Genomic DNA, 23406 nt, shown 5'->3' with positions numbered 1-23406 from the left:
TGTCACAATTTCATTTCAGATCCATTGTAAGATGAATATTTCAAAATGCGAGCATTACAAATCAATCAATATGCAATCATTACAAATGACAGTATCAAGCGGTTGAAGGCTTTACCCCGTTTCTTGCCCAAATTTATCTGGGGTGGGTTCCAGTACCACTTTGACCCAAATCAGGATATACGGTTTGAAAAGAAATGAATGGATAGATTTTCTGGCAGCTTTATAATGTGTCCGTTTCAATAGTGATTGGCATGTTATTTTGCCGTAAATTGGATTACCGCCATTTTCTCCAATTGGGTTAGCCTTTTTTTTTTTCTCCCCCTTTTTCAATGGCATCATTACCTCGTGCCAAACGACCCCCCACCCCCCCCCCCCCCCCACAATACCAGACAGCCGCTGCAACACAGTTCGATAGTTGCTGTGTGTCACAGTCTTCTGCCCGCTGTTTTTGGATTCATTTTGAGAGAAAAGGAAAAAAAGAACGCTGTTAAAATCCATCTTAGCGTCATTACAAGCGGAGCAAATTGGCTCAATTTTGTGCATGCGGTGGATGCATAATTGCGCACCTTCCCGTTGTTTACTAGCTTGATCACACCAGGGATATGATTGTGTGGTTCATAAATAATTTGGCTTAATGTGGTCAGCGTGCATACTCGCCAGTGCCGCTTTTCACGAAGATAATAATTTTCGTTGGACATTGTGAGAGAAATATTAGGTCTGTTATTTGGAGTTTGCGATGGGCGACAACTTCACTGCGTCACGCTCAAAAGCAGTTTCTGATGTAGCAACATTAGCATTAGCGCCGCTAAAGGCGGAAACTATTGAAGTGCTCCTCGTCTTAGTTTTGTAGTCCTAGCGAGTCCTCGTCCTAAATGTTGTGAGTGGAGCTGGAAATGCGAGTGATTAGCGGCGAGGGTCCAGCTGCAGTCAGCCATCGACGTTTTCTGTTTACGCGGAGGCCGTTGTACGTATTCACTTGAATGCACCGCTTAGCTTTTGATCCTGGAAGGAGTACCTAGTACCCCCCCACTTCAGCCTTGCATGGTTGGGGCTGAATTCGGATTTGTTTGGCGAGGCATTCAGCGGAACTAGCCCCCCCCCCCCCCTCACACACAGGCCTCTTTGGCCAAAGTCTCTATTGAAAACACACCTTTCTGTCGAGCCAGGGGGGCTTTTCAATGGAGGCCCGGCGTGTGAAAGACTTTCAGAGGAGAAGTAAGTAGTGCCTGTGTGCAGCCTTCTCCGCTTTCAATGAACTCAGTCGACAATGCCGCAGATATGTGCCCCACGGCGCCCGAGCCGCCATGTTGATCGAGTCCAACGCTTCTAGCGCCACAAAGCCCGACAAAGTACAAATTCTAATTCCCTTCAGAAGTTTGAGAGCTCATGTTTCCAAGCTGAAATGACGCTTGACAGGTAGTACACAGCATGTAACGCTAAAGCCCAGTCGAAGTCGGAAAGTAGTACAGTAATTAGTGTCAAGGGAGTGTGTTGAAGTGATACATCGCAAGCGAGAGACAAAAATGGTTCTTAAATTAGTTTAGTAGGCTGTTAGTGGTAGGCCCGTGTACAATTTTTCTATTTTTGTTTTGCCGGCCGCCATCTTGTGGCATCGCCGGACAAATAACACAACGTTTTGCGGGGGTGTGGATGAAAGGCGAGACGAGAATTTGGGAATCCTCCGTTGGCTGCCAGCCAGTCAATCTTTCTTGCGTTTAACTCTCTATCATTTCCGTGGCTTGTGTTTCACGTAAAGAGCAGCACGCGGTTAATTGCGGCGAGCGAAAGAAGCTCGGATTTATACACCGCTGCGCTGAATAGCATCTCTCAGCACACTCGCTAATTGCGTGATGGATAGCGTGGAGTCATTAGCATTTATATTGCGCCCACCCTCCCCATAGTATATCTCCCACCCCATTTAAATGGCGTTTTTAAGTGACTCCTGACACCGGAGCAACGGTCACAACGACAAGCCGGGCACAAAACAAGCAAGCGGTGTTTTCACTGGGCTTGGTGGTCCCTGCGGTGTGCACGGCGGGGGGGCAGACATCTGGATTGAATTGACAGATTAGCGTGAGGCTAACACCGCTGGAGTGACACGCTCGCTGGAGGCTGATGTCGGGAAAGTCCTCTTTTTAACATATCAGCTGTTTTAAGGGAAGCTTGTTGGAGAGGGGAAAAAAAAGCGCAAACCTCAGCCGCTGATGGACTTTCCTTTTGAGAACCATGCAGGCTCTTGATCTTGCCGAGAGACAGTTGGAGTGTCCAAAAGAGTTTGTCTCTCAAGCTGTTAGAAACACTTTTGTTTGGTTGACTTGTAAAAAAAAAAAAAAAGTCAACCGACTATCAGTATGTGGAAAAATATTAAACTGACCGTATTTTGGCTTATAGCTACGGTATGATTTTGAGAGGCAGTTAGCATTATTAAGTGATTGTAAATTGCGTCTCAACAAGTGCACTAGCCTATGAACTTGGACTAAAAACACTATTTGATCCTGTTAATTATATTTCTATTCATCTCCGTGGAACATTTCCAACTTTGAAAATGCCCAGAAATATGCAAGCCCATATAGTGTGAAGCTTTTCTGCAATTCCTATTGTTATTCTTCACGTGCATTTTCCCAAGATTACATAGTTTATGGGTATATATGATACCTCCATTATATATATATATATTGCATGCATAATATATTTTCTTCGTCCCAGTTGGTTAGCATTGCTTACATGTGCTAACAGCGCCTCTGAAGATGTGCTTTGTGCATCATTTAATGAGCCTCTGTGTTTGGGTGTGTGTGTGCGCGCACACACACGATGCGGCAATCTAGCCCGATCTAATGACTTCAATGGGCACAATGTGTTTGTTCATTGGAAATGTTTTAACATTATTTGCCACAGACCGATACGCGGCACCTTTTGCCAAATGCGGACAATGCTATTGAAAAACGCTGAGTCGGCAGGTTGCAGTAGAAAAACAAAGTTGGCAAAACAGACCATCCATCATTTCTTTTGTCCCTGATAATCAATTTGGAATCATTGCATAGATAATGCGCTCCGAGCGGCGGCGACGGCTGGGCAACTTTTGGAAATGAAAGCGCTCGGTGGCTATCTTCATCTGGAAGCTACCCGGCACGTCGTTTGTCAGAGCCGGTTGTAAATAACTCGTCTTTGTGAGTGTATCCTCATTAACCTTCCTCGTCGCTTGTTTCTCAGCCGCCTCGCTTCTTGTGATGATGATAACGCTTTAAAAATGGAGCTGTTATCTCTTTTGGACCCGCCAGGCCGAGGCGCCGTTGTCAAATCAAGGCGTTAGCTTATTATCGCATGATAGCGGCGCGCGCTCCTCGCCGGTGGCTTGGAGTCACATACTTATAAAGTAAGTTTTAAGCTTTAAAGTCCCAAGTCGGTGTGGCAAGTTGAGTCAAGGCGCTACTTGGGTTCGGCGAGGCATAAATCAAGTCATACGGTCTTAGTGTTTCATTGGTTAGCTTAATAGTGAAGCCGACGTAGCGTGACGCAAATCTTCAGCACAAATGGCAGTTTTTAAAATTCTTGTGTCACCAGTGTGTGGATTGACATCCCAAAAATGTCCCGATGACGCCCGTGTCCGAATGTGTGTTGTGAGGACATTCCACCCACGCTGATTCAAACATAACCTCCTTGGTGGAGGTCAATGCTTTTTGGGATGCTACGCTAGTGCCCGCTTTGGGAAAACAAAGCAGGAGACAATGAGCCCCGTTAGAGCCTCCTTGCCTCTGCTCGGGGGCGAAACATGTGCTTGAAAACCACCATTGTTGCCTTGTGTTTGTATCTATCGACAGCTGAAAGGATGGCGGTGATTAATGACTCGGGGCCGCCGTGCGAGGACCTGGGCCGCTCGGGGGTGCGCGGAAGCGCCGCCCACCCGCCAGCTGTAAGGGCTCTTCAACTGCTCCGGGGGTTCGCTTGCTAATTTTATTGTTTTGGATACCATTCCTTGATGCTGCGCTAATGCAAGGGAGGGAAGGAGGGGATTTCTAAAGTTTCAAGAATGTACCTCAACGAGCATTGTTTTTGTTCCCAAGAGAGTATCGGTCACCTCTTTGGCAATACTGTGATGAGGGCAAACTGGGAAGTTCAAATCGTGAGCTGGAATCACTTTTTGCTGTTGTTGTACTTGATGTGTTTATTATTTGGCAGAATTATGAATTAAAGTTTATTAAACGCCTTAATTGTCATCAAAATGGCAAATTTGCCAGAAGAGCGTTGTGAAATGTCATCCGATAATGTGGCTCATTAGCCTAGCTTAATTTTTCAACGTCTTGTTCCAAGCGAAATGTAAACAAACTAAGCATGGCACCAAACTTAAAGAGTTGCCCCCTTTATTTTGGTTTTCTAACAGACGCTCTGAGAGGAAGCCATCTCGGTTGACTGGTTTTTGTTGACACGAGCCGAGCGGAGAGGCGCCACCGCCATGGAAGTGAAGGAACGCCGACCGTACCGCTCGCTGACCACGGCTCGGCAGGAGCCCCCCGAGCGGCGCTACACCAGCTCGTCGGCCGACAGTGAGGATGGCAAAACCCACCCCAGGTCGTACAGCTCCACCGAGACCCTCAAGGCCTTCGACCACGACGCCCGCGTGGCCTACGGCAACCGCGTCAAGGAGCTGGTGCACCACGAGGTGGACGAGTTTGGCCGGCCAGGTGGGATTTTAGCGGCTAGTTTAGCATCAACTTTCAGCTCAGTTTGTGTTCTGAAACTAAGGCGTAGGGTTGAAAGAAATGGCTGGATTATGGAGAACACTTTTCATTTCCTCTTAATGCGATAGGAGATTGGAGAAGGTTATGAAATCCTGCTAACATGCCAGTGTTGTATCAAGGACAAATGGCAATGAATTCCACCCAAGCGACGTTTTTATCATTTACAGTCTGCTCAGGAGCTCCCCTGTGAAATGGATGATTTTTTTTTTCCTCCAACCCCGCAGTCAACTTTACTGCATGCAGGTTGTTAAAAAATGGAACAGACATGTTCTCGAGAGGCTTTGATTAGTCGCCTAGCAACAAGTTAACTACATATGCAGTCATAAGATCACAACTTTGCCTGATTAAAAGATGCGCACGTCTCAAGGTTAGAACGTGCCAAATGACACGCTCGCCGACATATGTCATCAGCCCCCGCGTTTTGCCGCAGGTGCCGACTTCTCCCTGCGAGAGCTGGGCTTCGGCGACGGCCACCACGCGGCAACCTACCGAGGCGAGCTGGGCATGCCGCACCGCGAATACTCTGTCAGCGTGGGCTCGGACGCCGACACGGAGACGGACGGCGCCGTGTCGCCGGAGCACGCCGTCCGGTTGTGGGGCCGCGCCGGCAACCCCAAGTCAGGCCGGAGCTCGTGCCTCTCCAGCAGGGCCAACTCCAATTTGACTCTAACCGACACGGAACATGAAAACACGGAAAACGGTGAGTACAATGATGAGTTGATGTTTGGGTTTGCTCACCATGAGAAACTGCGGAAACGGAAATGAAATCTTTGTCGGCAATTTGTGATCCTGACACGCATTCGCGTCGATCTGCAGTCTTGCACTCTCTTTGGCCTCCATCTCATGTCACCAGATTTGTTTCCCCCTTCGCTATGAGGTCTTGTCATGTTTACCTCTTTGTATTAGCTCGCCAAGTGTCTCGCGCTTCCTGTTCTGTGCGCCGCTAACCCCAAATATGATGTGGCAGATTTGCAACAGAATTCTCTGGACACCTCGGCGGCAGAGAACTAAGCTCGTGTAGCGCCCGTCGGCGAGATTCTAATTACCCTGACGCAGCCTCGCGGAGCAGCTCGTAAATGGTTTTACATTTATATCTGCCGATGTATTTTCTAAGTGACAGAAATGTCCGCAAGAGGGTGAATTCCATTTGAGTGGCTGACTCGGTCGGGCGAGGCGAGCGTGTGCGGGCTTCCACATTGTGCCTCCGTTGTACATAATTCAAGAGAAGCTCCCGGCACGGCGGCGCTCTGCTTGCGGCGTCACGAACGCGGCGTGTCGGACACTCGCATCGTCATTCCGAGCAGCATTTTTATTCTTCTGGCTCCAGCAGAGAAAAAGCACTTGAGTTCAACCGAGCCCGATAAGATACAATTTGTATATGGCAAGTTAATTAAAATCCATCAAAGAAGGCGTGCGTCTCGTGTGCGCTCTTTAAACCAACAAACCATTTACTCGGCTTCTTAATGTATTCCAGCCGGCGGGCATCCACCCCCGCCGAGCGCCCCTCATCCCCGATCCCCCTTTTCACATGCGACTCGCTTGACCCTTGGCTTAATGCATGCAAATAAGCAAACGCCGACTGTTGACGAATACACGAGACGTTTGCTCAGTCCTTTATCCATTAATCAGCATCTATCTAGCTGTAGCAAACAGAAAAACCAATCTGGGGAAAAAGGGGCCAATTCTTTGTGTGTTTTCCATATATGTGCAAGTGCCCGAATGCCGTGTGCGCGTGTGTTTCCCATCATGCCTCTTTTCCCGAGAGAGCCCCGTGAGGACACTTGGAGCAGCCAGCGCCTGTTGAGTCATAGCGAGGCCCTGCGGAGGCAGAACATCAAGGCGGGCGTCTTACTGTAACTTAAAAGAGCCGCCGCTGGCTTTGTTAGCCATGACCCACATGCACGGCGCACTGGCAGCCTCGGCCCGTCTCTTTGCTCCTTTTCCATTCCACGGCACCCACCCGCAGTTGACAACATATGGCTGGGATTTGTCATTGCTGTGCTGGAGTAAAAGTCTTGGAAAAGCTGCAGTATTTTACGCCACAGTCTTCACTTGGCTGCTGTTTTCTTGAGGTCCGAAAAGGTATCGATGGGCAAATGAAGCTTCAAGTTTGCTTCATGAACCAGTTGTGTTTTTTGACTCCTCTAGACTTTCTTAAACAATAGTGCCGTCCAGAGGATTCATAAAATACTGGTTCATGAAGCAAATTTGAAGCTTCATTTTCCCATCACTAGTCAGGGAGGTAGTTGGTCACTTAGTATAGTCATTTGGTCATTTGTTTAGTCAGGTAAATTGTTATTTGTTCAATTAGTTGCTATTGTGGGTCGACATTGTGTGCAAAGTGTGTAGTGACTGAGTGACACTGCTTTTTTGTTGTCTGGTTAGCTCGTTTAGCTCGTAGCTACATGCTCTCCGCACACAATTTATTGTGCCCTTCTCAAAGGTAATTGCTCCTGAGTCTGGAGTCTTGCGGATGATCCTCATCATGCCTTTAGGCGTCGTTCCAGGCTACAACCCCCCCCCCCCCCCCCCAAAAAAAAAACAACACTTGGAGGATCTGCGTTTACGTGGTTCCACAGCCTCTCGGCTACGCGGTTATCTCTTTCAACACAACTTTCTGCTCACAAGTTCTTGAAGAATGCTACTTTCATCCACATCACACGTATCAGCCCGCCATTTTCTCGGGTTGACAGCGCCAGCCTGACTTCATGCATCCATTATTGTGTAAACGCTAAACCAAGCTGGGTTTAGCATTGTCTGCATATTAACAATTATTTGGCTAGTTAGTCGATTAGTTACTCAGCTGCATAATTAGTCATTTGGATAATAAATGACCAGATAGGTCACTTGGTCAATTACAGAGTTTGATGGTTAGTCAGTTGTTGGATAGTCTGTCGATAGATTGTTAGTGACTTAGCTAGTTAGGATTTCAAGATTCAAGAGTTTTAGTTTTTGTTTATATTGTAAGTTTATTAGTCACTTTGTCAGTGTCAGTCATTTATTTAGCCAATTTGTCAGTGTCTTTGGTGCTTAGACAAACCTTATTTTCGCTCCCTCTACTCTTCAGTAGTGTAATCTGCTTTTTAAGCAACAGCAAATGTGTTAACAGATAAAGACATCAAAAAACGTACATGTTAACTCGCTAGCAGAACTGGCCTTGAAATAAACATGTCTCATCATTTATTTATTGGAATAACAGGCCTAAAAATAAGCCCGTCTGATCACGTCAGCGTTCCGTAGGAGTGCCGTGCGGCGCTCTGAGCCGACACATCACGAGAGGCTTGTATCCTGGCTGGTCCGCCAGCATTATCGAGCGCTCGAGTAAAGTAGGTAATCCCGGGTCGCCCTTGCAGCAACAGACCTTCTTCTCCTTCTTATTACAAGCCTGTGTAGCATCAATCTGACTCTCTCGCAGAATCCAATTAGCACATTATGCTGCTTTAATTGATACATGATGAGCTTCATTTGTTTCATTAGACGGCATGTTTTTTTTTAGCAATAAAAACAAAATAAATGCTTTAATGTGACAGCTATTGATGTGCTGGGGGGGAATAAAAACATTTTGTCGCAAGCTAACTTCATGGTGACAACACGCTAAGGCTAATATGTGTTCCTGAACACCATTTTAGATGGAATGGAAATAAAAGAATAGGAAATCAATGGAAGCGGCTGAAATAGCGATTCAACGCTAATTACATTTGTCATCAGTCACGCAAAACAGGCCAACTCGCTTGTGCCTCATTCGCCATCTTATGAAAAAAGTGTCCAGAATGAATCCACTGTTTAACCCTCTAACAAGAATGAAAGATGGACTTTATTATTTGTATACAAATAGTTGGTAAGCATCCCCACCCATTTGAAGTAAATGATTTGAGAGCTGCCTATTTATAAAACGTGCACACAGGCGCGAGAATCGGCCGGGTGAAGCACTACATCAAAGCCACAACGGTGAGCACAGTTTTGGAAATAGAATTGGCCCTCGTCGTCATGGTTACTCAGCAATTAGGTGGCAGCATTACTTGCACGACGAGACTTTTATTTATTTAGTCGACTAGTCGCTTAGGTTAATCGATTCGTTCTGGTAGTCAACATTTATTCAGGTCCGTTATTTGGTTAGTCGAGTCGTAGGTAGCTGGTTAGCTGGTCACTTCTTTAGTTAGTTGGTACATTCTAATTCTCCATTCTGGGATGGAGCGGGTTGCATAACGTGTCTGGGAAAAAAAATCAATCTAAATCCTCGCCCTCTTTCACCTCCCCTCGTGTATTTGATTGTATGCTGAAAGTCTCGCTAAAGCGTTGATCTGCTCGCCAGGTTGAGATCTTTAAGAGCAGCACGGCGGGGGGATAAGTCGCAGAATCCCGGCAGGCAAAAAGAAAGCCTCTCACACTGATTGGAATTTGCATCAGTAGCGACGGATGGCCAAGCTCGGGGAACAGTTTGATTTCTTTATTTTTATTGCCGCAGTATTAAAATAACAAGAAATCATTTTTCATTGAAACACGGAACATAGCATCAGCGCTGTTTCTAGCTGTCTTGCTTTTATTGTTCCTCAAAACATATTAATTATTAACCCACCAAGCCTTTCTGCATCTTTTCATACTTTTTAATGCACTATCACTTTGTGGTCGCTATAAAAATTGTTTTATGCAAGCTCAGTGTTTTGGTAATTGAAGTCAAAACACACACACACAAATTCAGATCAGCGCGGAAACAATGCGAGCGTACGTATATTGCATATATTGAGTTCTTTCTATAAATGTGGGACAACGTGAGGGGATTCTTTTTTTTTGCTTGATGCCACCGCCTGCAGCATCTTGACTATTGATCTCAGCCTCAGCTCATAATTCTCGACGTGTTACGTGATATCGCTGATGACGAGTCATATCTGATGTCAGGATTTGAAGCTTCGTCAGCCCGGCGGTGCGTTGTACGAGAGCGTGTGTTTCAAAAGCTGCTTCGTATCGTTTGATAGGGAGGACAAATCCAAATCATCCCTTCTTATGTAGAAAAAAGTAAGACGAAGTGAAGATCTCCAAAAAGATTCAGTGGCTAATTTTTTCCTCTTTGTGGGGTTGTTGATGCGTTCTTTTTTTTTTTCTGTTTTATTCTTGGGCCCAGATCACTGCGGCTTACAGTGCAGAGCTTCTCCGGATCATTTGCAGGCTAATTTGCAAGCTTTTCGAGGCCCTGGTGGACAATTTGAGGTTGTTATCAGCGTGGCCGCACACCCGCCGCCTGCCAGTTTGTCGGATCGTCATAACGGGCATCGCCGCATTTGGGGCGCCGGGGGGGGGGGGGGGGCTTGCCGCTCCCCGCCCGCTGCCCCGATGTGGGACGTGCGAGAGGGGATGAGCGGCCTAATCCTGATGCTCTTTTCCTAAAACCCTTACAAGATCCAGCTAATTATCCCCATTTGTGATTATATTTATGTGGCTTTGAGAAGATGCAATACACACTTTTCCTGCTCGAGGCGAGATAGCGATGCTAGCCCTAATCATCGGACCACCGCGGAGATTTTTTTTCTTCTTATTTTGGACTTCAAAATGAGTTTGTCCCATTTTCATACAGTCAAATCTTATTTTGTGTTTTATGTGTATGTATGTGTTGCTGCTGATTGTCGTTTGAAAGTTTATGAGGACCGCAACAGCGATGCTAATTTTGTTAGCCGCTCCGCGTGTTTTGCATTGCGCCCTCCAATTAGACTAGCAGATGTTTGTTTGTAAGGCAAAGTTGTGTCGTCTAACTTACAACAAGCAATCCTCTCTGTTTAGTTTTCAGCAGGGGAAAAGATCTTAAAGCAAAAACTCTTTTTGGGATCCATTGATTTTATTCCGTTTGCTAACAAACATTTTTGCTCACAGTGGGCCAAGATGCCATTCGCGTTTCCTCGTACCCGAAGGACCATTTGTGTAAGCCTGCTCGCTAACAATCCCTTTCATTATTTGACTTGATTAAGTACAAGCAGAGCCCAATTTGCCATCTCTACATTAGGTCCAATATTCCGATATTACAAACGCCTGTTTCTGTCCAAATTGTTGGCAATTCATTAAATCACAGACAAGTGCTAATTGATGAAGTAGCAGCGCTACGAGACCTTCTCTCTCATTGGTGGTCACATTTAATTCAGTTTTAGGTCAGGTTGGAACAAAAAAAAAAAAAACAGGTCTGGGTTGTCACTTTTTATCAGGCGTTGACTAACAAGCAAGAAATCAAAAAGGGTTATACATACATCCATGCAGTACATAGGGTGTAAATTGTGAAGTTGTGCGGTGCGGTTGCTATGGTGATACGGTTATGTACTTTTTAAAAGGAAAGATTTCTCCGGTGTGATAATAGGTTTGTGTCGCCCTTCAGTCTGGAAGTAACTGAAATGACCGTGTCAACGTTTGCATCGCCAGGAAGAGCACACCGCTTGTTATTCCGAAACGCCTTCGATCTCGGGGTCACGCTTAATTGCCGTGTGTTTTTAATTGTATTCCGTCGCCCCGTAATAGATTGGCTCGTCTTTGTCCAGTCGATAGCGCTCGATTTCACCTTAAGATGCGAGAACTTCTTAACCTCCCGCCCGCCTCGTACTCCCTCTTGTGATGAGACACTCGATTCTTAGCAAATATGAAGAGTCGCTTCGCCAAGGGTGAAACGCATTGGCGGGCTGCCCGCTCGTTAGTTATTCATGCACACGCCGCAGCGCCATTAATATCCAGCATCGACTTCAACGACACCTGATTTCAGCCGGCGTGCCAAATTTTACAAAATGATTGCAAAGCTTGACGATTCAGGATGAAACATGCTTTTTACGTAGAAGTAATACTGCTCTTTGTCTTTACATCATTAGTTACAAGCAATCAAACATGTATGCCTAAATATTTATTTAAAATACATGAAAATACACAAATAGATGAGAATAAGCTAAAATGATTAAGAATACAGAAAAAAAATACCCCACCAAAAAAGGCAAAACATTTGCAAATAATACAATTATTTTAGACAAAATGAAACAAATAAAAAAAGACAAAAAACAGTGACTCAATCAACTAGTTTTATTATAAAACAAATACATCAGACATAAATACTGAAAAAAAATAATGTCCGTTTGTCTTTTCGGATGGCAAAATCCAAAAGACAACTGCAATACTACTTTGAGAGACCCTTCATACGGTAGTAACCATAATTATTGCATCATCCCTAATAAGGACCCCTGATCAATTCATCTAATAATAAAGCAGTTTATAAGAATGAAAGAAAATGTTAATGACCACTGTTGAGAGCGAGTCGATGTCTTCCGACGCAGCTTTATTGCTGCTTTGGCCTTAATAAAGGCTCATTTACTGTACCCCGCAGGCGCCCACATTTCTATTCATTGCCACAAAGGGAATTAGTCATTGGAAAATTGGATTACCTCTTTTTCTTTCTTTTAATTTGTGCTCTGGCATACCTCTTCTCTATTCCTCTTAGTATCGCCAGGTTGAATTCGCATTTGCACTTTTATCACAGGAAAAGTGCCCACCAAAAAAAAAAAAGAACTGCAAAATCAGCATCTCCTCCGTTTGGTGATTTATTCGCCGCTCCCGTTGTAAATGAGCCACCTTCTCGTATGTAAGAGCGTTTAAAACAAAAACAAAAAAAAACAACGTGGCTCAAGTTTATGCCAGTGTGCTGTGAATTAAGTAGGGCCAGGATTTGGCAGCGCTGCCGACGTCTCGCTCGGCGCCCGGTGTTTTACATTCTGCAGACGTGCAAACAAACTGTTTGCACAAAGTGACTGAAATGGAAAAGCACGCAGGGCATAAATAGCACTTTGAGGAAGGTGCGCTTTAAAAATAAAAAATAAAAAATCAAAAGCCGGCCGTCTCATTCTCAAGGAACCATGGGATAAAGGCAGGCTCAGCAGCCAGGGGCTTCTTTGTTCTGTGGGGGCCTAATGAGTGGCCCGCAATGTCTCTCACACAGCAAAAGTAAACTTTTGTCTTCTTTGAACCCCCCCATCTTCATTACTGATGACACGGTGGTGGGCGGGTTAAGTGGACCATTCTGGTCCATTATTTCTTCATGTCATTGTGTTTGTCCGCCAGAGGAGACAGTAAAAAGCTGATAATTATGCTCAATCACCATTGTTTATTTTCCTTCCCTTAGGCTACGGCTAAGGGTAATAATGCTAACACAGATAAGGTTTCCGAGACAGATAAGGCTGCTGAATTTGCTAAGTTCAGGATGCTAAGAATTAACAAGCTTGCTCAAGTGGCTAAGACAGCTATGGTCGATGAAACTCATCAAGGCAAATAAGAATGCGAACACATCTTAGATTAGGCTAATAAGATAGCCAAGGATGCTATGACAGTTTAGGTGGCTAAAGTGACCCAAGCAGCTTTGGTTGGATAAGCAGGTTAGCTAGCTAAAACATGTAAGGCCGCTAAAGGTTGCTACGATTCATTCTTGGAAAGGTTAGGCGAGCTCCTCATCTGTCTACCCAGCTTGAGTTTTCTCGTTCTAAGATTTCCGACAGCTAAAGATGCTAGGTACGCTAAACTAAGAATCGCCAGCATAGGCGAAAAAATATCAAGGTAGCCAGGTCCATTTAAAAGAGCACACGTGTATACAGGCCCACAAGCGTGTTAGTTCCGGGCACTTGTGTCGGCCAGGAGATGCTTAAAATAGTCGTCGCACGCCTTCAGGCTGAGGTGAGCGCACAACAGTGTTCACTTTTCATCCTTGAACAATGACGGCCCCTGCCAGGAGGCTTGAATAGGGCATCAGGGGGGGTTGGGAGAGGGTGAGATACATGGCGTAGGAGGGGGGGGGTAATGATGCCACACTACATCAACGCTAATGATTCCGCGGACAAGCCCACTAACGACCAGGAAGAAGCTAATGGAAAATGTTTGTTTAGTGACTCAGAGCATAGAGAAACTGTTTCATTTAAATGAAAACAAAATGTAGAAAAAATATAAGTACAAATATCAGCCAAAAATGAATAATATACACAAATGCTAACTTAAACCATATTATTAAATTAATTAATAAAATGTATTTTTAAATTATAAAATCATTTAAAGAAATTAATCGAAATGTACCCAAAACTTATAGTGATACTTCGTTTGAAATGTCTAGTGCAGGTATTCGAAAAAAGCAAGTTCTCATAGTTGTTTGTCACAGTAAAGTGAAAACAGATGGCGTCCTTCAGATGGATGGCGGGATGCACCGTCCCTCCAGTTGGGAGGATGACAGTGGACTGGATGGATGGCCGTGACAGAGGCCAGCGTGATGGAAAGGAGATCCGATATCTCATCAACCCTTCTCCCCTCTTTTTTTTCCTGTCTTCACTAGTGCATTCGTCATTAATGCTCAAACTGTGAATAACGTTAAAAGTAGCTTAAAATAGTATTGAATGTACTTTTCAGGAATGAAATACTGAAATTGTCATGGAGAAGAGTAAACCGCTCAAATAAATTTATATTTGACAAAAAAAAATATACAAATAAAATAAAACAATGCAAATGCATTGCACCCAATATTGACAAAAAGTACAAAACTGTACTTTTGGAACCACTGCTGCCACCTGCTGACTTGCAGACACCATTAATTTGCGCTTGTTTGTCACGAGAGATGACTAAAAACGGCAAGCGCTTTAACGGCACTACGACATTTGCAACATGTTCAAACAGTGGCGTGTCTGGCGAGTCCGTTAACGAGCTCGCGTTAGCTTCCCGGTCCGGCGCAAAGCATCCCTCCATAATTTGCCCGACACTCGGAGTCTGAGTAATGGACACCGGCTTTTAAGTGGCGATAACGACGTTGCAGGTCGGCCCTAAATGGAACCGTGCCGTCTCGTGTGGTCGTGTTCTTTCATTACAAGGCAAATATCGTTTCCATTTCCTGTGCCGTGTCTATAAAAAGACCATTTGCGTCCCACCGTGCCGTACATTAGCGCCATTCTTTTTGACTATTGATTTGAAAGGAGGTTAGGAGCGCAGTCCAAGACATTTATTCCCCCCTTTATCATATCTTTCCCGAGCTGGCTCACGTATGGCTTTCTTTGCCAGTCCTCCTGTTTGTTTGTTTTGGCAGTGTAAGCCACCAAATGGAATTGATTCAAGTGCAACTCTTATTTCAATTGGCATCACCCGCAAGTTCATTGTTCTCAAAATAGAGCGGCGGCATATTATTACCTGTATAAAGTCTGAGTTTATTTTTCCACAACAACAAAAGGTGTATTGTTTGGAGAATACGAGCATTATAAGTGGTCCTATTCATTTCGTAATAAATGTGTGGTTTCAGAAAAACAGGGGGGGGGTTAAAAATATGAGTTTCTTATGCTGTTAATCTTTGACTTTGATATCATATTGTGACTTTATGTTGGGAAAAACACAACTTTATCGCCGTAAGACTTTTTACTGAGAGAACATAAATATTTGTCACGATTATATTTTTATTTAACAAAAATAGGCAACTGTGACTTATAAAGGGTACACAGTGTTTGTTTCATCAATAACATAGTGTAATTTGTTGTACTAAAAGGCTTAATAAAAATAACTGTAACTGAGAATAAATATTGTCGGGGCCAAACTTTTACAGGCCTCTAAGCAGACTTTTATGTTTATATATTTAATGTATTAAAAAAGAAAAGCCTCCCGCTTCTTGGCAGCAACAGAGTTTGCTTCTGCCGCCCGCCAGCTCTTCGCCCAGACCCAAAGAGTCAAGACCCCCTAAGACTGATAAAAAGCGAAATGGCGACAAAAATAATAAGTCCCAGAGTCGCACCTAAACTCTATTGTGGCGTGTCATCTGGGAATGAAAAGAAAACAGATGATGATTATGTCGACGCTGCTCGGTGCAATTGCAGAGCCATTAGGCTTCCAATTAAGCTGCCGCTTGGGCAACAGTAGCTTCATGTAGCTCCCATTATGAGAACGTTAATTCTATTTGCTGGAAGAGGTGTATTTAATGGAACTACGATTACTCATTTTTCTTTCTCTCTCTTTGACTGCGACATAGTCAAACCGAAAAAAAGAAACAATCGGGAGCTATGGGAGAGGTTTAGTTTCGAATGATTTAATATCAGTGGGACTTAGCTAAGCATAGTATCACTGAATCTCATAGAGGTGCTAATATTGCTAAGGTTTCAGAGACGGACGGCTAAAGATGCTGAAGTAGAGGTTGCTAACGTAGCTGAAGCAGCTAATTAGCCCAAGATTGCTAAGAATGCTTTAGACTGTTAAACCAAATTGTGCGTTTAGTGTTTCATTTGTTTTTGTCAATAAAAAATAAAAAATATAATAAATTGAATCATAAAAATAAAACTGCGTGACACTTGAAGTGTGCAGAAGAATGCGTGCGTGTTATTTTCCTTTTTTATTTAATTGGCACATAGGTCAACTTTAGTTTCCGCCCAAGGCGTCGGGAACTTGTGCTGACACAAATGATCCATCGATCAATATGTTTGGAAAAACAAAGTTAATGAGTCGGACATGTATCACTACAACTTGTAGTCGTGTCGGTCGAGTGTCCACTACATGCTGATAAAATGCTAGGAAAAATAACGTATATCATTGAAGTTAGACCATAAATGCATAAAGAAAAAATAGTTTCAACAATCGACTCAAAATTGGGTGGAAAGTTAGCAAAAGAAGTTGCACATAAATGTGTTAGGGGCCTTTGAAATATTTGTTTGAAGCAGCTACTGTTGGCTCATATTTTCAATGAATCGGTTAAAATTGATAAGCTAAGGAAGCTGTCGACGCCTTCTTCTCACTTTGATTGTTGGCTTTAAAGAATCCGCGAGCGCCTTTTCACTCTTATGTGGCGCTCTTTAAGTCTTCGTGTGTGCTGACAACTGGGTGAAATTCGTATTTTTCAAACCGAGCGTACCCATTTATGTACGTCACATTACCAGAAGCATTAAAAGCTGCTTTTAATAAAAGTATTTCATTAAAACAAATAAGCAAACACCGCGGATTGACGTTAATGCATTTTTTAATGAAAATGTTTTTGTTTAATTGGACTTTTTGTGTGTTTTGTTATTTGTTGACACAAAGTAGCAACACTCTGCTTTCTGCTGCTAATGAGACCCGTAATAAGTCGCTCTGTTGGGATTGTTGCGCTTAACGCCGCGCTTTCATTAGCTATCACCAGCTATCACCAGCTAGCATGTTGGTCCTCCTAACTAACGAGCCCGCTAATGCATTTGCTTCAGACCTTTAATGCACCACACGTTTGCTTGTTGCTCGCTGTCAGGAGCTAATCGGTCCACTTGATGCTAAGTGAAGGTCTGATGGATTGGAGCGGTGGCGAACGAAAGGTGGCCGCCGACCCATTTCAGGGGTCACTCACAAGCTGAAAGGCTGCCCGGATTGCTTCAGCATTGAGTAGCGGTCCTCAAACTGGGGTGCGCTAAAATTTGCGATAAATGAGGTTGTGTGTGATTTTTGTAAATTAGCTCCGCTCTGTCGTTGTTAGCGGAAACGGGTTAAATTAGCTTGCGCAAGGTAACGTTTAACTGGCGTCTGGATTATTTTTGGAAACATTTCTCGCTTCAAAGTGGTCTCTTGAAGTTTGAAAGTGCCCGATTTACAGCACGGACAGTAAAAGTCCGGCGAAGGATGTCCCGTGACGCCTCCTCGAAAGAGCCGATAGACGTTTACTTCTTGCGCACGGCTCGGCCCTCTCTCTGGCTAACCCGTCTAATTGTTTTCTAATTAGATGCAAATCAATGAGTTGCATTCTAATAGTCTTGCGGGACGCTTGCCCAGCTGTGATGGATGGAGGTCCGGTCAGCAGAAATGCAAAGGCGGACGACCGCCGTCATACCTTTGTTAAAACTGCTCAAATGTTTGCTAGGAGACCTGGAGCAGCTTCAAAATATTCTAACCGTCTTACTTGTCACCAAAACTGTCCCTCCAATCATACTAGACAGTAGTCAGTTATTAGTCAGCGTTAAGCTAGTCATATATGTTAGCCTTACAAATGTTCAATTCATGCTCGTATACATATGAGCTTTCCTTGTGGTCACTTCTTCATGTGTGCTGTGAAGGTCATTTCCCGCCCGCTTCCTACTGAGGTGGTTGCGATTATTTAAGGTTGAAGTATTTTCTCCAGCTGCCTCAGGAGGTCATCCATACCCGCAAGCGCCGTGCGCATCTGCCCATGCGTTTTATTACAGACGGAGCTTCTGGGTTTCAATCTAGCCGATGTCATTTGGGCTCTTTTGAGCGTGCTCTTCCTGATCTTGCCCGGGGTTCTGTTCGCATCCAGCTCCCTCACGTAGTCCAGAAAAGTCCTTCGAAGAGATTGAATTGTCCAGGGTGAAGTGATGAATTCACAAGCACATCAACTAAGGCCATCATCATCCGGTTTAGAACCCAGATTTTCCAAATTCTCGATGCGTCAGGTAGAAGCGTTTGTGCCAACCAGACGTTTCACGTTGCTGTTTCGAGGAGACCAAATTCACGAGCCCCACAAGTGGTGGCAATCAAGATGAGGAAATTGAAGTGTTGCAGTTGAGTCTTGCTGTTGACACACGGCAAAGTGTGTGTTTGATAGTGATATTTCACAGAAAATCGTCTTTTTATACATCTGACACCCCTTGAAGGTGTTTTGAAGCCAAGTCAGGCACATCTTGTTCTTCGCAGCTGCCTTGAGTTGGCTGAGACCGGGGGGAAGGTGTTGATGTTTGTTTGTCAAGTGTTATTTAAGTCTTGATTGTGTGCGTGTGTGTGTGAGAGATGTTTGGGTGTGCCGCAGCCATCCAGCGACCCTCCACCACCGTGTGTTGTCTCTGTTTGTGGTCCACAGGTCCTCCGCAGCTTTGTTCCTCCGCCTCCTCCTCCCCTGTCGAGCAGCACCCGTTCCCTCCCCCTCGCGTCGGGACCAATCACAACCAGGGGGGGTTGCTAGGTAACAGTGCAGCTCAGCCAGCCCGGGACTCTGACTCGAAGGATGAGTTTGGCCCCGGTTCATTCTTAGTTAAAGCTGGCTCAGGGAACGTGTATGCCGCAGCTGCTGACGGTGAGTGGATTCGCTTTCTCTACTTGCTTTCCTTCGGCCCGCCGTCTTTCGCCGCCGGAGGTCTCATGTTGTAGGTCATGCGGATGGCTGTGAGCAACAAGTTATTTTTTTCCCCCTGTCAGCAAGAGAGAGGAGAAAGTTTCAAAGTAGATAAAAGGCCTCGGGAAACGCCGGCGAGCGAGGTCTGCAGAGATCAGATGTTGCTTTCAAAGAGATGGATGATTCGGATTCACAAGGAGGGATTTGTCCCTCTTGGCAGCGCGGTGTTAGATTGGTTAGGACATCCGACTCGCAGTTTGTAGGTTCGGGTTTGAATCTCGACGTTGGTCTTTCAGTGTGGAGCTTGGATGTTTTCCTCCCATGTTATAAAAAATGTAAGTTGAGGGATGAGGACTGACTCAGTTGGCTGGCTGGCGGGCGACCGTTCCAGGGTGTACCCTGCCCCGCCTCTCTCACCCAGTCATTTGCGGCTTCCATATGAGGACAAACGCTATAGAAAAGGGATTTATGGATTTGTCACAATTCCCCCCTGTTTTCTTCACACTGTCAGACGGCGGCGCATTTAAAGCCCCTACATTGGAAGTGACGTCAAGTCTTAACCCGGTGAAAGACATTACTTTAATTAACAAGTCAAACGCGGCCCCCTCGAGCCAGATTAGCTCTTTTGAAAAGCTCCCGCGCGACGCCTCGCGAATACGCGTCGGCTCCTCGCCAAAGACGGCGGCGACTGATCGGCTGTCGCCGAGTACGAGTCGCTCTGATGGTTGTTGCTGATGAGAATGATTAGCCTTTTTCGCTCGGTCATCGGGCAGAAACACAATGTTTTGATTCCTGCTGAAAATTTGAGGGGCCCTAAACATGAGCCCTGTTGCACTTCCTCACCCTCCCACACCAGTTTCACGGAACTTTTTAGGCCTTAGCGAGAACCTTATAATAGAACTGTCTAATGAAATTTTAGCCACATGTTGCAGGAATTTACTCGCCCGATTCATTTCAAATTCCGATTGCCGTTGGCGAGGCATTTTTGCAACATAAGCACACCTCAACCTGATTCAGGAAATGTTAGCCCATCTAGAAATAGGCCTTTTGTTCTATTTGAGAAGCTTTGAGCGTTTAATTAATGTGTCCGACCACTTGTCACACAAACAAGAAGCGTTTCGATGGCTTCTTTTCTTTTCAATCCCTTCACTGGCAACTTTCTGTCCTCTCCTGACAACGCAAAATGAAAGGCTCTCAATAATTGATGGAGTTCCCAACGGGTCGAATTACATCAAACTCCAAAGTGTCTCGGGCGCCCGCCTGCTCAGGAAGAACCCCCCCCCCCCTCCTTTTCGCAATGAGTTATTAATCCCGTGGCAAATCTCCTCCTTAATTCCTCAAGAGGTGACACGGTGGTCATCACACCGTGTCAGGGCGATCCCGGAGGGGGCGGTGAGGAACAATCAAGCTAAAGCAGTTAGCTTAGCGTCGGGGATGTCAACGGGATGACAGCGGCGGAGGAGTGAGGGGGACTTCTTCATTTCCACCTTTAGTTCCACATTCCTTTTCCGATGCCAAGCGTCATGCTAAATGCGCTTTGCTTCGCGGCTGACGGCGAGCGAGGAGTTAATTCCAATCACAAAGGAGATCAGAGAAGACCCCGCATTGCTTTTCTTTTGCCGCCACACAACTCATTAAGCCGGCAACAAAAAAAAAAATAAGTTGCTGCATTGCACCACATCACATCCGAGAGCATTTGGCAGAGCAATTACATTCAAATCGTCCAGCCGAGCAATCGAATCAAATGTAATCGTGTTTTTCGCTTATTGTTTAACCAAGTGATTGAACAAGAAGCGTATGCTCACAGTTTGTCTCGTGGGATTTTGTGTAGAAGAGCTACTGAGTGTTCATTTTTTATTTTTTTTTTGAACGCCACCTGATAACTCAAGCAAATTTCAATTTTACCAGGGCCTCGGTAAACACGAAAACTCGTTTCTTTATCATTATTATCAATTCACTTACTTAAAAAAAACAAAAAACATCCCCTGAAGCTAGTTTCAATTGGCCACATAAAATTTCTTATCTGTCATGAGTAGACCAACAAAAAAAAGTCATAAAACAAATAGGCGGACATTTTTCTCTCCAGCTGGACTTTTGCTGCAATTTCAGCCGGAAACTCAAAGACGGATTCGTCATACACATTTTGTCCGACTGCTTCCAAATTTGAATTCTGTGGGGGGGGGGACATGACGAACTATAATAACCTCTTTTTATTAAAAACACTTAAGTGGACAGCGTAGCTCAGGGTGAGTCCGGATAAAAAGCTCCCGCGGTGTCTCTCAGGTGTTTTTATGGCGCACCAACAGGCGATTAAAAAGCCAGACAAGGGGGGGGGGGGGGGGGGGCAAATCATTTTTCATGATACCTTTTTAATTGTCAGTAAACAAGCTCACAGTCTGTGTGCTGCACTGCGGAGCAGGTGGCTTTTTATCACATTGCATCACGCTCGCTTGCCTGGGGTCATCTCGAAGCCCACATGCAGGATTTAAGTCAGGATTTCGAGGTAGCAAAATAGAAGCCTGAAAGGATGCAGTGTGGGTTTATGTTTTTTTTTTCTTCCTCCTCTTCTTGGTTTCACTGGGAAGAACCGGCATGGCTGCAAGGCTGATGAGGCCTGCTCGCCGGAGCTTGCAGTTCCTTTTGTGCCACGCGTTGTTCAGGCTGGCCGTCGGCTTTCTCCGAGGCGCTTCCTTCCCGGGGAGGCTGCCTGCGGGGGCCCACATCTGAGACACGCACACCTCCTGATATTAGCATCTCTTAATACCCAGCGGCAGGGGGCCCGGCCCTCTGTGGGCTCTCAATGCAGCTGCTAGGGGGTGGGGGAGGACCAAACGAAAAAAAGAGACTCGCCCGCCCTTCAGCAGCTCACACCTGACCGGGCCGGAATGCTGAGCCGTGCATGCTCAAGGCCTGGGGGGGGGGGGAATTGCATGGAGAGAGGATGCAAGAGAATTTAAGTAATCTCTCAAACTGCTTCATCATCCCCCTCATGTCCATGCAAGGGTGAAGCAAATGTGCTTTTAAAGAGGTTGACCCTGAAACCCGTGAGGCTAATTGTGAAGATTGCTGCTGTGACAATTTAATTTCCCTCACGGGATGAATAAAGTATCTAGCATCTCGCTAGCGAGCTGTACCGCTATAATTAGCTAGCTAGCGACTGAATCGATCTACTCGTTATCGTTATCTACTGAATTTTACATTTAAAAGCAAATATTCATTATTGTTATGGCGCTACAAAATGAAAACTGTTTTTGCTGAGTTTCCCCTCCTTTACTTTTCAGTAGCTGAAAATGCGTATTCTGTGTGGACTGAAGTCCCCCAAACCATCAAAATGGACTTTGTTGTTAACGTTGACAAGAGAAGAACATGACGCCGTGATGTCGTTTGGTTCAAAGACGGGCTCTTTCTCTTGATCCGCTCGTCTTGTTGTCGGTGAAGTGCCGCCGCCAGACAATTTGTCCTCTTGCATTCTTGTCAGTACACGGCGAGCGTGGCTAATACCCTTTGCATAGCGACATAGCTTCTTGTTTTTGCTGACACAAATTGAGATGCATCACGTCCATTGCATGATGATCGCAGACCATCTGTGCCCCCCACCCCACCCACCTCCCCCTAATAACGAAATCTCGCAGACCTCCCTGATGGATGTGCGGCAGACGGACGTACAGCGCGCCACACGCATAACCACTCGTCTTGTTTCAGCGGTGACAGGAAATCCATGAGATCTTGGGAGAAGAGCGGCGGGCATCTGCCTGCGGCCTTGCTAATGGCTCAGGATAGCAAAAAAAAAAGCTCGATTTATAGATAACATTACAGTGAACCCCAGTTTGTCTTAGAGAGATGGATTGATAGTTTTACCCCTCCCGCATCTTCTAAACACATTTGCATTTATCAAAGCATGCCTGAAATGTTTTCACTAAGTATTCCTGAACTACCGAAGAAGACTCTTGCTTGTGTTGTTGTCCAAATCAAGGCAAAATATGCTTTTATTTTTTACTCCTGGTGTTTAATGTGAAAGTTGCTTCATCACTCGGAAACCACACGCAGCACAAATCGACATCATGCTCCCACACATCCTTGCAAAACATGCTGTCCATCTCTGTACCACCTCCCAACACTGCATCATAGTCGTAGGGCGTTACACAGGGTTCAATATTGGGGCCCCTTCTGTTTTCATTATACTTGCTGGTGTCAAACCAACTGGCTGTCTAGTCGATGTTCAACACTTGAAGTTGCATGTCCTTATCGTGCCTGTCCGTCAAAATATGCCTTTTACCTGAAGTCAGTCCGTGGCTCAAAACAAGAATGGGAAGAACTGTACTTTGATGAAAATACCAATGACATCAATGATAAATCAACTTTGACTTGACTTATAGTCGAGTACAATGAAATCTTGCATGTGTGACGCATGCGTTTACGGTTCTGGACCGTCATAGTACAGTTTTTCTGTTTTTACACTCAGTTTGGTCTAGCAGGTATGCCTCCTGGCAACATGCTGTTTATGTGTGACATCTAAAGCACTACAATTAGTAATGCAAGCAGCTCAGTGGTCGAGCCACCGTGTGTTTGTTGTTCGCTCTACGCTACCTGTTTGTTAGCTCTCCGACAAGTCCGGGAGAGACGGCTGCT

General features: G+C 45.1%; 1 protein-coding gene across 1 annotated transcript in view; it reads left to right on the top strand.

Moving 5' to 3' along the window:
* The window catches only part of LOC133155963 (teneurin-4-like), a 95492-nt gene that overhangs the window by 12989 nt on the left and 59097 nt on the right, over positions 1–23406 (top strand). The window contains exons 2-4 of the mRNA XM_061281655.1: positions 4379–4679; positions 5167–5436; positions 18526–18738. Coding sequence (XP_061137639.1) covers positions 4451–4679; positions 5167–5436; positions 18526–18738 — 712 coding nt within the window. The 5' untranslated portion in view covers positions 4379–4450. The remainder of the gene's footprint in view (positions 1–4378; positions 4680–5166; positions 5437–18525; positions 18739–23406) is intronic.

This window comes from Syngnathus typhle, linkage group LG6 (genome assembly GCF_033458585.1).
Source record: "Syngnathus typhle isolate RoL2023-S1 ecotype Sweden linkage group LG6, RoL_Styp_1.0, whole genome shotgun sequence".
NCBI classification, from domain to species: Eukaryota; Metazoa; Chordata; class Actinopteri; order Syngnathiformes; family Syngnathidae; genus Syngnathus; species Syngnathus typhle.
This window is presented reverse-complemented; position numbering and strand designations above follow the sequence as displayed.